Genomic DNA, 16,711 nt, shown 5'->3' with positions numbered 1-16,711 from the left:
CCTCTGACGCAGCCTGTTGGCGAAATGCATAGGGAATTTTGGGGGGAACTTTAACTGAGTACTAAAATATATTTTTACCTGAATTTGCACTATCAGCTCGTTCAAGTTTTTTTAAAAAAAGATTTCCCTAACATCATGCAGACTCAGCATCGAACTCGGGATCTGCAAGCGATGAGGGATGACAGGCAAGCCAGCTCCCGGTGTTCGCACTTGAGCCTTGGATCTAGACTGTCAGGTTTTCAACAGTGACTCAACTCTACAGAGGATGTTAATGTATGGGTGTGGAGGGGAGGATCAGCCCAAGTGACACCATGGAATGGGAGGATGAGGTAAAAAAAAAGGCTCTGCTTCTTCGACATTTCATAGGTCAAGTTCTATTTGATAGGCACCGGTTGTCACCTAAACGGTTGGGTTCACAGAAGCATTGATCCAACTGCTTTGGGCCCTGGGGATTCCCTCTTCCTGTGCCCTCTCGCGATCCATTCTGCAAAGAGGTTTTTCTCGCTGCCTAACCAATCTGGAATCAGACTCAGTTACAGCATGTTTCCCTAGAATATCAGGAGGACACTGCACTTATGAGCTACTGCTGCTGAACACCTTCTCATTCTTGGCCCGCCCCGGGAGACACCACTGGTCAAACAGAGATGTCCTGGCATGCCGCCGTGGCGAGAAAGGAACACAGTTAGCCAATCGGCCGAAGTAGTGAGAGGGTGTTCGGGAGTGGGTTGGCTTTCAATTTAATAAACACACACACACACATGCAGCCTCTTGCCCTTTAAAGGACTAGCGCTGGAGAGCAACACTGCACAGGTAATGCGCACCTCGACAGACAAGTTTCCCCTCGTGAAAATAAAAACAGGTTGTCGCCAACTCAGATATATATATTTTACCTCTAAATTAATTAGAAACCAGCTCAGCACAAACTCTCCAGATATAAATACTGGTGGCTCAGTCAGGAAACGAAAACAAACGAAAGAGATAAAATCCTAAGGTCGATAGGGGGAGCTACACATCAGAATGACCGGTGAAAAATACTGAACGCTTCGACGGCTTGCAGGGTGGAGCGGGGCTGCGGTGATGAGGGCCCTGCCGACGGTTTCCAGGGGCCAGGAACGAAGGCGTGGCAAGGAATTCCCTTGGTCAGCAGTGTGTCCTTCCACTGGGCAGCGTGGGGGGAGGGGAAGAGGTTCGAAGTGGGGAGGGAGAAGGATGCGAGGCAGGGAGATAGGTGGCGGCGGCGGCAGCACTGGGAAGGGGCGGGTCACTCTGTCTCACTCAGTGGCTAGTGCAAATAGTCATCCACTCTGGCAAAGGAGCAGGAGCCCAAGCCCACGCGAGCCATGAGCCGCAGGCACTCCGAGGCCTGGCCCAGGGCGAGCAGCAGCGGGGGCTGCTTTGGCAGGTTCTGAGACTCTGGAGCGAGAGAGAGGGAGAGAGAGAGAGAGTCAGTGGCATGAAGAACATGTCTGGAACACAAGCTTCCTTTTGCACCTACAAGGAAAGCTCTGAACAAGGCATTTTTTAATCGTTACTTTTATTTAAAGTATTTACGAGCCACCTTCCCCCCCCCTCGTGAAGCTCAAGGCAGCTTACAATATAGATAAAAATACATAAAATAAGACACGCAAAAACCAGAATTTAAAGTCACAATGCAAGATGGCGAGCAAACTCGACCAAAACATGGTCCTAAATAAAACTGTCTTCAGCTGCCAGTTGAAGATAGAAAGCGAGTGGACCAGACACATGTCCCTGGGGTGGTTGTTCCGCAATCATGGGGCTACCACTGAAAAGGCCGCCTCTCCTCTACCCTCCAAACAAGCTTCTTTGATTGATGGGACAGGTAGGAGGGCCTCTCCTTGTGATCTTGATTCCCAGGCAGGAACACTTTGCTGAAGAGCTCCAAAATAAAGGGTAAGCAAGCCTTCCTCAGGTAGAAGAAGCCCATAGAAGTTACTGGATTAGGGCTAGAATGCATTGTAGGTTAGTTCCAGCACTAGAGGAGTGCACGTTATTGAGTGCACTGCTGGAGGATATGCCTGTTGAAAGAGGCTTTTGAAGCCTAACAACTGACATCACAAAAAACACCATGGGCATGGCGCAACCAAAAATAAGACCTTTTTATGACCCACTGATTTAAGCATAAAGGTGCCTGCCATTCTCCCAGGGAAAGGGAAAGGTTCCCTTGCTCGAAAGCCAGTCGAATCCGACTCTAGGGTTGCAGTGCTCATCTCCGTTTCAAAGCCAAAGAGCCAGCGCTGTCCGAAGACGTTTCCGTGGTCATGTGGCCGGCATGACTAAACACCAAGGCGCACGGAACGCTGTTACCTTCCCACCAAAGTGGTACCTATTTATCTACTTGCAATTTCTTGCTTTCGAACTGCTAGGTTGGCAGGAGCTGGAACTAGAGACAGGAGCTCACCCCGTCTTGCGGCACCCGGGTCTTGAACTGCTGAACTACTGACCTTCCACAGCCTGCAGTTCAGCGTCTTAACCACTTGAGCTACCACAGCTAGAGGACAAAAAAGTGCTCCATTTCAGCTGGGCTGGGTCCTTGGCATTTGGAAAGCTTGTTGTTGGGGTACCCACACTATTTGCATATATTTTCTTATTAATCCATACTGTATCACACCAGGCCAGCACTACGTTTACCACCCTGTGGTGGGAACTGGGAGACTGCTGCTTGTCTGAAGCCACTACAATGCGTTCCAGGACAAAGTGAGATTTAAACCAGGGACTGACTTCCCTGTATGTTCATCATGTACACTGGTAGCCATCACGCATTGCCAGCTCTCAGTTTACTAGTAATGCCACTGTACAGCACGTGTGGCCATGGATTCACAGTGCATTTTCAAATGGCTACTGTGACTATGACAAGAAGCATGGGGAAAAGCCAGAGAGAAGATCTTGCGTTACGGTGCTGCATGGAGCACCTAAATGCATGAAGTCTTTTAAAAGGGGGCCTTCCCTTATGGTGGCAGTGAGGGGCTTGAGCGACAAGGGTCTCAGTGGTATAAATTATGAGCAAGACTAACAATACGTCACCTTGGATTTCAGCATTCTCTTTTGCTCCGATGACCCAAGAACATACAAACATTTCTATACATACGCCGCCTGGCAGAGAGGTGCCCTTTGCTCTCCAGCGCCATCTGGCCACCACAGAAAACAGGCACAAATGGCAGGCAGCATCTGTGACAGCTCGCCATGCATCACCTTACCCAATATCGCGCTATTGAGTGCAGCACACACCGGTTCCCTCTGGATTGGATCCAGCTGCTGACCGACAGGACAGTTCCACGGATCTGAGTAAGCTAGCAAACTGAACGCATCCTGGGCGAGAGGAGAGAAAGAGGCTCAAACAGCACTGCAATACACGGGCTAACGGGGGGGGGGGGGGGGGGTCTTTGAATGGCCACCGCAGCGCCGCCAGCAGGACCTCCTCAATTAGGAATTCAGCCTATCTAGACCTTCCCAAAATGGAACGCCATACGAAGGTCACACGGCTCGGCACACCAACTTTTCTGCTCAGAAGGAAGCAGATGTAAAGAAATTGTAGATCAAGTGCAATCAAAAGGATTACGCATTTATCTCAAGGGCCATCTCTTCCCATATGTCCCCATGCACAAGCTACAGTTCTCAGGCTGCCATCCACTGGCTGTGCCCCCCTTTATGGCAGCCTACCTGTCATCAAGAAGAAGAGACTGGATTTATACCCTGTCCTTCACTACTCGAAGGAGTCTCAGAGCGGCTTACAATCTCCTTCCCCTTCCCCTCCCCACAAGAGACACCCTGTGAGGTAGGTGGGGCTGAGAGAGCTCTTTTGAGACCTGCCCTTGAGAGAACAGCTCTGAAGGAACTTGTAACTGACCCAAGGTCACACCAGCAGCTGCATGTAGAGGAGTGGGGAATCAAACCCGGTTCTCCTAGATTAGAGTCAACCAGATCTCTATTGTAACTCCCACTTTGTGGAATAGCTGCCCAAAGCGGGGGTGGATGGGATGGGGACACACCACCTCCAAAAATTTTCAGAAGATGCCCCCAAGGCCATTTAATCTGCCAGGGCTTTTACTATCTGAACCTCACGCACTCAACCAGTGCCCAGCTGCCCAGGCACAGTCCCATCACTCAACAAGGTACGCGGGGAGCCAGGTTCCTCCCCCACGGTTCCAGAAGGGACTTCTTTCTCCATGCTAGGAAGAAAAGCATCACCTCTGCCTAAGAATATTACCTATAGATTCTGCACCCCACCCCCACCACAGTCTACATCAGCTATGCAGCCACACATGCGGCAGAGATCCCAGCCACATCGCAGCCAGTGTGGTGTAATGGTTAGAGTGCAGGACTAGTATTTGGGAGACCCAGGTTCAAATCCCCCCTCTGCCATGGAAGCTAGCTGGGTGACAATCGGGCCAGTCGTAAATTCTCAGCCTAAACGACCCTCATAGGTCTGCTGTGAGGATAAACTGGAAGAAGGGAGAATGTTGTAAGCTGCTCTGAGCCCCCACTGGGGAGGAAAGTGAGGTATAAATTAAGGAAATAAGCGACGTCACACCTGCAGCATTTTTTTGTGTGTCGTGTTCTTCCCATACTCTCGGCACAGCTGCTCGCTCAGGGTCTGCAGTTCCCGCCCAAACTGGATCATCCGCTCCGTGGCAGCATGGTTCCCCCCACAGAGCTGCCTCTGGGGACAGCCATCTTCTAGAGCACAAGAGAAGAGAAGGGCTGAGGCTGATCCATGTAGGTGTAAACAAGGCAGCGCCAAAGCAATTCCCCCCCTTATGCATCATCTTCTCCACAACCCCCCACACACACAAAGAAAAAACATCAGCACAATTCTAGGGGGAGGTGGGGGCCCGCAAGGCAAGCAGTTATGGAAGAGTCTCTATAAGCATAACCCAAACCCAGGCTGCATCTCCACAAACATCAATGCTTTCTTGTTTGAACAGAAGCATGTGATTTCCAGGAAGGTATTCACTGCCACAGGACAAAATCCATATGCAATGCGGAACGTGCACATCCTTCAGTGTAAGCTGTGGAAACCGAAGGAACTTCTACGTGCTGGCAGACAGGTCTGAAGATTTTTCCAGTCTGTGCCTTCTCTCTACATGTCAGGACTGGAAGAGCCCTCCCAACAAGCCGTTTCCCCAAGAGTGCATCACCCACACCTGCTAATATTATTCTTTTTACCCCTCCTAAGAGTGGCAGGAGAACACGCCTCCTGTCCCAAGACTTTACCCATGCTGGAATCGTCCGTCTGCAGAATCTCTTCATGCTTGTAAGTGCCATTCATTATCCTCGTCGCAGAATTCTCCAGGACTCCATTCGGGTAATGCTCTGCCTCCATCTCCATCTCACTGTCACTATGTGGAAAGGGGGGAGAATGATGAAGACAGGAAAGGAAAGCGGCACTCCAAGAAGGGGCAAAAGCCTAGCAAGGAGAGGGAGACAGCAGACTGGTCAAACGTGCTGGGTGGTAACAAAGTGCCAGTTAACACTAAGAGGGGATTTCAGTCCGCCTGAGGAGCTGACCTGAGCACGACTGATGGCCTGTGCACTGCAACCCCCCTCCCCCCAGTTCAAAGCCTGCATGCTAAAGAAGCAAACGGCAAGGACTGGCGTGAATACTAACCCAAGCCCACTGCTATGACAGCTGGCTGCTTCACTACTCTCCCCCAGAAAGGGAACTGATTGCGCGCTACCTGGTCTCTTGGTTGCTGGTGCTGCTGTGCTGTTGGGATTTGGTGGAATCTGTGGAGTTGGACTCTGAGTAGTTGACTGACGAAGGGGACGATGAGGAAGAGGACGATGAGGATGAACTCAGTGCTGGGTATTTACTGTGGCCCTGTTTGTTCTTCAGGGAGGTGACTCCATTGCTACAGCTCGGGCTGTCTGCTCCTGGAAAGAGAAGAAGAGTAAAGACAGGGGGGTTTTTTTGCCCTGGCTCTGCTTCAGTCTCTCCTTGGTGGGGGCCGGGGAAGTAATTCGGAAGCAAGCAGCTCCGTCTTTAAGATCACAACGTGATTTCGGAAGGACATATGCCAGCCTGAACGTAATGGTTCTCATTAGTGAGGAGTGCCCTTTTGAGAAACAACTGTGGCACACTCACTGTGAATTTACAGTTCAAACAGTTCGTGGAATGCACACAGAGGTAAGACGAAGGGGAGGAACTATTCTGTACTGAAGATTTGCACCCTGCTTAGGCTTGACTCTGTTCTCACAACACAAGATTCTCATGGGGAGAGAATTTCTAAGGCAGGTGAACTTGTGAATACGTATTATTCTTAATTATATGGATTAAAAGGTAAAGGTAAAGATTCCCTTGCTCGAAAGCCAGTCGAATCCGACTCTAGGGTTGCGGTGCTCATCTCCGTTTCAAAGCCGAAAAGCCAGCACTGTCCGAAGACGTTTCCGTGGTCATGTGGCCGGCATGACTAAACACCAAGGCGCATGGAACGCTGTTACCTAAAGGCACTGGGACTCCAGAACAGAGCACGGTGCACAGTATTTATTAACTGTTTCCTGTATGTTATTATCCTACTTCCACTGCATTGTTTTCTGCTTACATAATGGCATTTTCTAAACTAGCCTATCCTGTTTAATAACTTAAGCTTCATTTCAGATTTCTGTGATCCTAGTCATATTACACTGCTTATTAAACATTTTATTATACTGATTGCATTGACTCTGCTTCACTTCAGTGAAGAAGAATTGGATTTATACCCTGCCCTTCACTTGGAGTTTCAGAGCATCTTATAATCTCCTTTCTTTCCTCTCCCCACAACAGACACCCTTTTTAGGTAGGTGGGGCTGAGAGAGCTCTGAGAGAACTGCACTTGAGAGAACTGCTCTTGAGAGAACTGTGACTGACCCAAGGTCACCCAGCTGACTTCATGGGCAGTATTGGGTAATCAAACCTGGTTCTCCAGATTAGAGTCTGCCGCTCTTAATCACTACACTACACTTTCAGGCCACTTTCAGGGACTGCTGCTTCACCCAGAAGCACCGCACAAGCAGTTCACCTGGGCAGCTGTTTGGGAATGCAAGTGCTGGGCAGGATGGTGCTGACACCCAATTGCCAGGTTTAGCATCTGCACTAATGGCTCAGCAACTCCAGCTTCCTGTTGTGGCTGCAGAAGACATTATTAGCCAAAGTTGGTAAGAGGTACTCTAAGACAAGATCTAGTACTATTAAGTACAAACATTTCAGCACAATAAACTACCTGCCCAACCAATCAGATCAGCCCAGGGTCTTTTGGAAACCCTCCTAGGGGAAGTCTGCCACTCACTGTGACAACTAAGTTTTTAAATGGCTTTTATATCTTCAAAGGTAATCTGCAGCTACCCCTTCCCCCCTGACTGCTTTTAGTTGTCCATTCTGGTTTATTTTGTTGCCATTATAATTTTCATTTTAGTTTAGTTTGCTGTTCTTTGATTTTCACATTGTTTTAAAAAGGATATGTGGTTCAGTGATTCAAGATAAAAAACAGGATATAAATATCTTAAACAGACGAAATAAATCCCAACTTCTGGTACAATTAAAAAAAAAACAACACGACAAACTTGGAAGTGGCATGATTTGTGCCAGGGCTTGGTTTCATGCAGGAGAAAAGGGAGAAACAGAACTCCAGCCTGGTGGAACATGCTCCCGCACGAGACCAGGGCCCTGCAGGATCTTTTACTGTTCCGCAAAGGCCTGTAAGACGGAGCTGTTCCACTGGGCCTTTGGTTGAGGCAGCAACAACTCAAGCCTCCCCCTGCTGAAGACGCCACCTCCATGTGGCCTGGGACGAGCAACCTCAGAGTCCAGCGGCACCACTATCAGTGCAGATCGTTTTTAAATGCGGTGGCTCAAGTGGTTAAGACGCTGAACTGCAGGCTGTGGAAGGTCGGTAGTTTAGCAGTTCGAGACCAGAGTTGCTGCATGACGGAGTGAGCTCCCCCGTCTCTAGTTCCAGCTCCTGCCAACCTAGCAGTTCGAAAGCAAGAAATTGCAAGTAGATAAATAGGTACCACTTCGGTGGGAAGGTAACAGCGTTCCGTGCGCCTTGGTGTTTAGTCATGCCGGCCACATGACCACGGAAACGTCTTCGGACAGCGCTGGCTCTTCGGCTTTGAAACGGAGATGAGCACCGCAACCCCAGAGTCGGACTCAACTGGCTTTTGAGCAAGGGAACCTTTACCTTTTTAATTAACTATTTTTATTATGTCTGTGTTGCCGAATGGCTTAACCATTGCTGTGATCTGCCCTCAGCCCATTTGCGGGGAGGGCGGACTATAAATTTGAAAAACAAACAAACTCATCTTGTGGACAAAAAAAATAAAAATACTCCAAGCAGCGCAATGTGTACACCCAAGAATCTCCCCTGCACAAGGAGCCATTCAGAATCGGAGCAATGTATTCCAATATGGATTTCCACAATAAGAACAGATACTGCATGAAGTCCATCAACTGACCTATCTAGGGAACTCTTACCAGTGCTGTGAATGTGCAAATTGTTAGAGCCGTGCCTGGGGCTGAGGTTGGGGGAATCTGGGTAGCTGTCCTGGGATTTGGGGCTGCGGGCACTGAAACAACGTACTTCACTGTCTGTTCCATTCACCATCTCCACAAACTGCCGGCACCTGCGACACAGGGGGGAAAATGTATTCAGAAACAAAAACAGTAGAACAATGAACACTGTGACGATCTGTGCAGGGCACGCTATGGCAGCCGATCAGAAAGAGCAAGGAACCCTAGAAACGCACAGAGGAAGCAATGGCAAGCAGGCTGATCTCTTGCAGCTACAGATGGCACTGCAATGCCAACACAAGTCCCTTGAAGATGGCAAACTACGATGCACAAACTGAATATTCCATCAAAAGGCCCAGTGCATGGCAATGAGGTTGAAGAAGCATTGACAGATCACACCTTGCCCAAGATGACCCTGAATTAGGCACAGAGCAAAATTCCCTTGCTGATGTATGGGAGACGGGGTCAGAAACGTTACAAGAAAGCTAGAAATTCAACATTCGTAGTTCTATGGTAGAGACAGAGAGAAAGGGGAGCAGATGTCATTGCAGCAAACACTCTCTTCTAAAAAGGTAGGGGCTTTTATACATGACCCCTCAAAAAACAGTTTGGCTGTCATGACTGTGCCTTGGGCTCTCAAGCTCACCTGGTATACTCCAATTCCCTCCCAGAGTCCCTGGCTTCTGTAACTACACTTTGCCTCCAAGTGTGAATTAGAAACCTATTTAAAACTATGATCTATTCAGATTAGGAAGGAAATCACGGTTTGGCAATTAGTGTAAACTGGTCCTGTGTGCCATAGATTCTATTTTTACAGCAAAGGATTAATAATGTGTTGCAAGTTTCAGAAAGAAATGCATTACGAATCGGCCTGAAATTAAGCCCCCTTCATGGTCCCCACTTTTGGGAGAATGCAAAAAATCCAGGTCCTTTCCCATGTCCCATCAATCCAGAAGCGCAGGCAGCCAGCCTCTAAACCTGAAGATACAACGATGCACGACCTCCATGGAAACAGCAAAGGGCCAGATCAGGGTTTCATGCAACTAGCCAAGTGAAGGTTGCCCTCTCCACATATTTGACAAGACATAGAAAGATGAGGAGGCACTATGACTGCTGGAGAATCCCTACGCCCTTCCTAAAAAAAGTGTTTGCCTTTACATCTTCTCTTCCACTTTGAAAAATGGGAGTGAATGCCTCTGCATCAGTACCATGAAGAATAAAAAACGGACATCGGAAAGATTATGTCTTTAAAACAGCATCTATTAGCTATGAAGCAGTCCTTAGAACAGACAACTGGTCCACTTAAAGCTCTGTACTGCCTTCTCCAAATGACAGCCTGAAGTGTCTGGGGCACTTTCTCAGCACTGGTTACCTGAGACCCTTTGAGCGAGAGATGCCAGGGATTCAACCTGGGACTTCCTGCATGCCAAGCATATACTCTACCCACTGAGCCACAGCCTCCCTCCATCTGTCATCTTGGAAAGTCCTAGCAAGGTTCCAACCTGCCACCCTGTTACATGCTCACAGCTGCCAGGCTCTTAGCACTGCAAGTTACAGTTGCCAGGCTGACATGCTGACTCTGACCATTATTCTTTTTCTTTTTTGTCTTCTGCTCTGCCGGACCGGATGAACCATACTTACTTTAACATGAACAGAAGGTTTGGATTGTGCTCTAGGAGTCCCGGGTATAACTGCTGTGTGGCTTCAATGGCCTCTCCTACTCTTCCTGCCAAGACCAGCTTCTGTATTCCTGGATATGAGAACAGAATCATCGGGAGGCAGGGGTCCGGGAATAAATAATCCTGCTCGTATGCAGGTAAATTCAAAGCTCTGGCTTGTCCAAAAGGGTGCCTCATTTAGGCAGAGGTTTTTTTTCCCAGTTGAGAGAACATTAGAGAAAAAATAGTGCAATGGAGACCAAGAAGAGTAACAAGTGGCACCAAGCCGCTCGTATGCAGGTAAATTCAAAGCTCTGGCTTGTCCAAAAGGGTGCCTCATTTAGGCAGAGGTTTTCCCCAGTTGAGAGAACATTAGAGAAAAATAGTACAATGGAGGCCAAGAAGAGTAACAAGTGGCACCAAGCCAAGGCAGCCGCTTGGAGAAGCTGTGCCATTTTATTTATTTAAAACATTAGCATGCTGCCTTTCAAGGCAGTAAACAATCCAAACCACATTAAAAATCAACTTCTACAAAAAGTACATACCTATATAAATCAGCAAATAAAACCAAACAAGGAGAGGGTATGCAAGAAGAAACAGAAAATATTTCTCCCCGTTGGCAGGAGACTTATGACTGAGGGGGATAGACAAGTCTTCCCTGGGGGAGGGAATTCCATAATTTTGGTCCCACCGTCAAGATGACACCTTTCTTGGGTTGCCACTGGTCTAGCCTCAGAGGACAGGGCACCTAGGGTTGCCAATCCCAAGTTGGAGCCTGGAGATCTTCTGGAATTACAGCTGATCCCCAGATGACAAAGATCAGTTCCACTGGAAAAAATGGCTGCTTTGGAGGGTAGACTCTATGGTATTAGACCCCAATGAGGAGATCCCTCCCCTCTCGAGGCTCCTCCCCCAAATCTCCAGGAATTTCCCAATTTAGAGTTGGCATCCCTAGCCAGGCCATCCAACTGTCATGGCACTGATTGAGCCCTGCCGCTTGAGATCTCGAATCAAAACATCTGATGCAGGGCTCTGGGTATTCTACACTAAAAGAAGCTCAAATTTCTTTGCAAAGGAAACCAAAGGAGAATCATTCTGTGTTTAAAAAACAGAACAGGCCAATAAAAATATTTTTGGTTTTCTTGGGGATATATTTTTCTGCTTCTAAGACTCCTGGATACAATTTGGGAGCAGTGCGAGCTAGCTCACAGTTTTTTTTGCCTCCAGCTCACACATTGTTGTCTTAACTCAGGAAAGATGGCTCCAGAGCAAACTCATTTATGCAGTGGACAAATCGCTCGCTCACAACTTTAAGGCCACTAGCTCACAAAGTAGAATTTTTGCTCACAAGAGCTTAGAGGGAGCATTGTTTGGGAGTGATAGAAGGATGAGGACAAAAGGCATGGGACAGGAGGTAAGTGGAACAGCAGAGGCAGTCAGAACTATCAACTGACCACAGGAGGCACCCTTCCGCTGCATGAGCATTCTACCCGCGGACTGCAGTCCAGTAGTAGGCAGCAAGGACTTTCCGTGTGAGGCTGAGAAATGCAGGACAAAAAGGTTACAAGAATAATCTTACTTTGTCTGTTCTTTATGGAGATCTGTTCTTCCTGGATTGTGCTCTCTGTGACCCTAGCAAAGGCCGTCGCCGTGGCACAGTACCCGTGATGTACCAGGTAAGATGAAACCATACTGTCAAACATGAAAGAAAAAGCAAACAAGTACAATGAGCATCGCTGACCAGTACGGATCCTTAGCGAGGCTGGGAAATATCTGTTCTTGGTTCTGCTTCCTGCAATACATATACAGCCCCATGCTTCGTGATGAACAAAGGCATTCTGGGAAGGGAGCAACAGGCCTGTGTGCCCAGTAATACTAACCCAAAACAGCACAGCTATTATATTATTAACATCATTGCTTCCTCATTTTAGCTTTTCCTAGTGAGAATAAATCAGGAGTTGAATGAAGGCTATGAGAATGGGATGGCTAAATTGAAGAAACTTGTATGGACGTTGCAAAAAACAAAAAATCTGCATCTGTCCGCAGAAAAGCACCCAAAAGGATACTGCACTGACATAAGCAGAGAGCTAGGAGCACAGGGCTGATTTTATTAGAATCTATGAAATACACAGCCTTGCCTATTGAGACCTATAGCTGTCCTCTGTCTAATCCTTCATGAAAGCGAGTCAAAATGGGCGAGATCTAGCCGTCTTTCTCACTCAGTCTTGCCCAGTTCTTGCCTTCATCCCACATGGCTTTTGTCCATGCATGTCCCATGATCCACCGCATACCCTTTTTGAGCAGTCAAAGGGGACCACCCCGTTTGTCCCTTTTCACCAGCAAAAAAAGCTGGTTGCATGCAATGCATTATTAGACTAATCATCCAAAGACAACAGGTTCCAGAGTTTGCACATTAAAACGAGATGCTTGTTAATGTAATCAGGCTTTGTCTGGATTTTCAGTTAGGGGGAACCAGGCGCTATCAGATTTGCATCTGCTTTCGCCATTGCTCCTGGGAGCTCTGTGCATGCCTCATTCTCTCTTACGCCCTTACGGGAGGCAGCCAGATAGAACTCACTAGCCTCCTCCAAACCATCGGCTCCCTTTCACAATTGGCTCCCTTGCTTGCTAGTGACTTGTCCCCAGAGGGGACCAAGAGCAATAAAGCAGACAGGTTTTTGAAAACAGCACATCATTTCCAGACTGTATAAGCCTCATCTTCCTTGACAGCTTTTAAAAATAGATGGAGGGTGAACAGGCAGCACATTTCTTTGCCATGAGCATTAAGGGATCTCATTGCTCAGGCAGGAGACTTGACTGGCATAAGGAATAAAAGGTGGTGAATACAGAAAATGCTGGTTTAATGGGACTTCTAGAGGCCGAGATCCTACTTACTTCTGCAACATGGCTTGCCATTCGCCTAACCGGTCGCCTATGGGGAAACGCTTAATGGTGCCCTGAATCTTTGCTCGCCATTCCCGCATGTAATCTTCAATGTCAAACACAAACGGCTGCTGCCCAAAGTTGGCATCCACTATCTCTCCGGGCGTCTGAAGCCCCACCGTGGGATACAGATTGGCCTGCCAAAAGAAAGAAACTCAAGTCACAAAACCAGCGAGAAGACAAAAACATAACATTTTTTTCTAGACCTCCGAGGCAGAGGTGTTAATTTTCTTAGAAAAGGCTTTAATAGAGCCTCCATATCAGGCACACAACAATGTACAGGAGACTGATCAGCTACAGTTGATATTGATCTAAACTAGATTTTAATGCATCCTTTACAATTTCCAGCATGTTAAAACACACAGGTCAACATCAATCCTTGCATCGGGACAAACAGTGCAGGTTTCCCCCAAAGACTTTAGACCAATGGGAATGCAACAGATTATGGTATCGGATGTGCTTTCCAAAGACAGTCACAGAACATGTTTCCAGGATCTGCAAAAGTTGAAATGAAGTTCCCTATTTACTCTGCAGCCTTTGAGACAACCTTTATGTTATACATCACATCTTTGTGTGCGTGTTTGAAAGAAAATAGTACTGTGTAGGGTAGGCTTCTGAGAGCACCAAATTTTGAGAAAGGCTGCTTGGAAAGCAAGCTGGCAAGAACCCAAAGAAAACTGCTTCCAGCATCTTGACGGGGAAAGATGCTCCAGCCCAACCCAAATGGAAATCCATGGCCACAGACAAGCTTTTAAATACCCTTCAAGGACAAACTGCCTCCCCTTGCTAGAAGAAGGATGCCAAAATCCATAAGAAAACTCCAGCAAAGAGCCTTCAAGGTATTACTCTGTCGGTATTTACATTTCTTTTTTGAGAAACCATGCCACCCAATGAATGGAATGACTGAGTCATTCAGATCCCTGAACTGGTGGTGCTCTTCACAGGTTCTAGGTGGGCACCCATGTTGGTCTGCAGTAGAAGAGCGAGGTATGAGTCCAGCAGCCCCTTAAAGACCAGCTCCCTTTGTCAGATGCTCGGACTTGGTTTCACGGGTCACCTGGTTTGCTGGCTTATCCCCGATAGTCTTCCAATTCCACTTTTGTCCCTAACTATTGGTAGACAATCTTCTAGACACGGCTTCTTCTCCTTTCCCTGCTTGCCCTACCCACCACTCTCTGCTTTTAATACACGTCCCCCAGCTACGCTCTTTTGTGTCTCTGCTGCTGGAGGCACAAATCTTTAGCAACTCCCTCCTATCAGCACTCTCAAAAACACAAAATAAAAAACCTTTCCTAAGGCAACTCTATCGGGCATCAGTTTCAGAACACACACAAAAAAGCCTGAACCCACATCTGACCGGGCCAGGCTACAAATGGATTTAAATCTAAAGAGTTTCTTAACACAAATCAAGGGCAACTTGTGGTTCGCTTCTCCTTTTACCAGAAAATAAAGTCATTGCCGTCCTATCACACAAAGAGGACAACTGTGAAAAACTAACGTTCCAAGTATACTGGGTGATTTTTGTTGTTGTTTTGTTCATGAGACTGCAGCTACCTTCAAGAGAACTGCAAACTGAGTGGAAATAATGGAAGAACTAAGTGCATGGGAAGGAGGGATAGAATCAAACGGATAAACCCGAAGAGCTAAAACTCAGAAGTACAAAGAAGAGAAAGAGAAGGTGGATTTTCCTGAGAAAGTTAAACAGAGACAGCAGTGTGAAACCCCAGGAAACTGAAAATAAATATTTTTCTAGCACAGAGCAATAAAGAAGATGTTGCAGCAGTCACAGATGCAGGTGTACGAACAAGAAACGTTTAATATAGCCAAGTAAGCCATGAAACAGTAGAAAAGTTCTTGTCAGTGCAAGGGAGAGGCAGAGATCTTCCGAGTAGTTTTCTTGGAAGAGAGGATCAACATTCTCAACTATCCACTGACTCCACTTCCCTCTGCAGTAGAATGGAAATATGTTCCAGAGCATAATAGCTCCAATTATCTAATCCAGTAAGCATTACATCCAGAAATCTTTTAAAGAATGTGCTGCCCCAAAGGGAGTAGGAATACGGAATATTCAAGTGGGTCATGATGCAGTCACAACCTGCAGTTTTTTGGATGTGCTGTAAGACATCGGAGAGGGAACAGGCCTGTGCAGGAACATACTACAAGTGCCTTAGTTTTAGAATGAAGCCTGCTGCAGTTATCTAAGAAAACAGGCCAAGAAGGCAAGGCCATGCTTCTCCACTAGCTCTAGCACAAACCATTAACATTTTCTGAAAGAAATTAAGATATAATAGCTGATCAGAAATCCAAATCTAACAGCAGAAAGAGCAAGCAGATTGTGAACAGCAATGAAAACCTCATCTCCAGAGCCTCCAAAACAATTCCTGGTACCAACAGCTAAGAAAAAGTTCTGTGAGTCCAGCACAGCTACCTTGTAATGATGTAACTGCTCTTGAATGTCTTTCCAAAGGGAGTGGGGAGAATAGGTAAGGAATTGTTATTGGACATTGGAAAGGCCCATTTGTGCAGCCCGAAGACCTCAAAACTAGTTCATCTCCAGCAGGTGAACCGGACTGCAAATTCCACTATATTCCCCAAGATTACATGCCAAAACAAAAAAAAGCAAGAAGAAAAGAAATACACACATGGCAAAAACAAATATAAACCCGGGAAGTTTCTTCCTTGGTTGTTAAATGGATGCCTGCAGAGGCAATCAAAGCAAGCAAATGCAAGCAAAGCCAGGGAACAGTGGTTTAGGGCAAGATTCCAGCAAGGTATGAGATATCCTGCAACTGGAGACAGCTAAGCTATTACAGAGACAGCTGTTCTTTGTCTTCATGACATGGCTGTTCAAGAGGTCTGCATTTCTAAAGAGCCTGGGGCTGCTTTACACACTGTGCAGAAAAAGTCATAGCTGCCATGTAGGAACGTTTGTTTGTTATAATGCATGGAAAATGCCTCCTGGGTGGGCATGATTACCGGGGACAGTTGCCTTGACTCGAAAACGTCTTTCCTTTGTCTTGTTTACAACTTTGGGAATACTTAGTAACACCCCACCCCCCCAGTGAAAGAAAACATTAGCATTACCTGATTTAAACATGTTCTATAAACACTTGCAGCATATATTACATATATTTGAACTATGATTGCATACTAATATATTCTGAGATTATGTACTGTAGGTTGTACAGATCTAAAGTAATTGCAACGAGTGTGCTATTACAGGTGAGCAATAGAGTCCATGTACATGTTCAGCAGCTTTTCAGAAGGACATGCTGCTAGTGCGCATGCACCTGCCTCACAGTCCACTCCACAGCAGCGGGGCAGCAACGGAGTCATATTCTCCAAAAAGAGGGGACTGCCAGGAGACCAAACTGCTGCATGGCTTCATAGGGGGTCAACTCAGCATGTGACTGTGATGTCACATTCTTGCAGGTTAGTGACTCCCATGCTGCCTAGGGGTTAAAGGTGAGTCCTGAGTCTGGACAGGTCAAACTATGCTAGAATATAACTAAACACCTGAGATCTGCATTTCTATAAATTTGGGTTGGATTTCTTTCCAGAAATTATAAAGTACTGAACACTGACCTTTTAAAACATATACAAA

At 46.9% G+C, this 16,711-nt stretch overlaps 1 protein-coding gene across 1 annotated transcript in view; it reads right to left on the bottom strand.

The window, feature by feature from the left end:
* Positions 1-671: 671 nt before the first annotated feature.
* RANBP10 (RAN binding protein 10) overlaps positions 672-16,711 on the bottom strand; it is a 46,587-nt gene continuing 30,547 nt past the window's right edge. Inside the window, exons 6-14 of the mRNA XM_015413955.1 lie at positions 13,060-13,244; positions 11,744-11,856; positions 10,148-10,256; positions 8,471-8,619; positions 5,697-5,892; positions 5,233-5,357; positions 4,550-4,695; positions 3,216-3,327; positions 672-1,413 (exon numbers count right to left, since the gene is read on the bottom strand). Coding sequence (XP_015269441.1) covers positions 1,283-1,413; positions 3,216-3,327; positions 4,550-4,695; positions 5,233-5,357; positions 5,697-5,892; positions 8,471-8,619; positions 10,148-10,256; positions 11,744-11,856; positions 13,060-13,244 — 1,266 coding nt within the window. The 3' untranslated portion in view covers positions 672-1,282. The remainder of the gene's footprint in view (positions 1,414-3,215; positions 3,328-4,549; positions 4,696-5,232; positions 5,358-5,696; positions 5,893-8,470; positions 8,620-10,147; positions 10,257-11,743; positions 11,857-13,059; positions 13,245-16,711) is intronic.

The sequence above is a fragment of the Gekko japonicus genome, unplaced genomic scaffold (genome assembly GCF_001447785.1).
Source record: "Gekko japonicus isolate JY-2015 unplaced genomic scaffold, Gekko_japonicus_V1.1 scaffold1921, whole genome shotgun sequence".
Classification (NCBI taxonomy): domain Eukaryota; kingdom Metazoa; phylum Chordata; class Lepidosauria; order Squamata; family Gekkonidae; genus Gekko; species Gekko japonicus.
The sequence above is the reverse complement of the archived record's forward strand: the minus strand, read 5'-3'. Positions and strand labels throughout refer to the sequence as shown.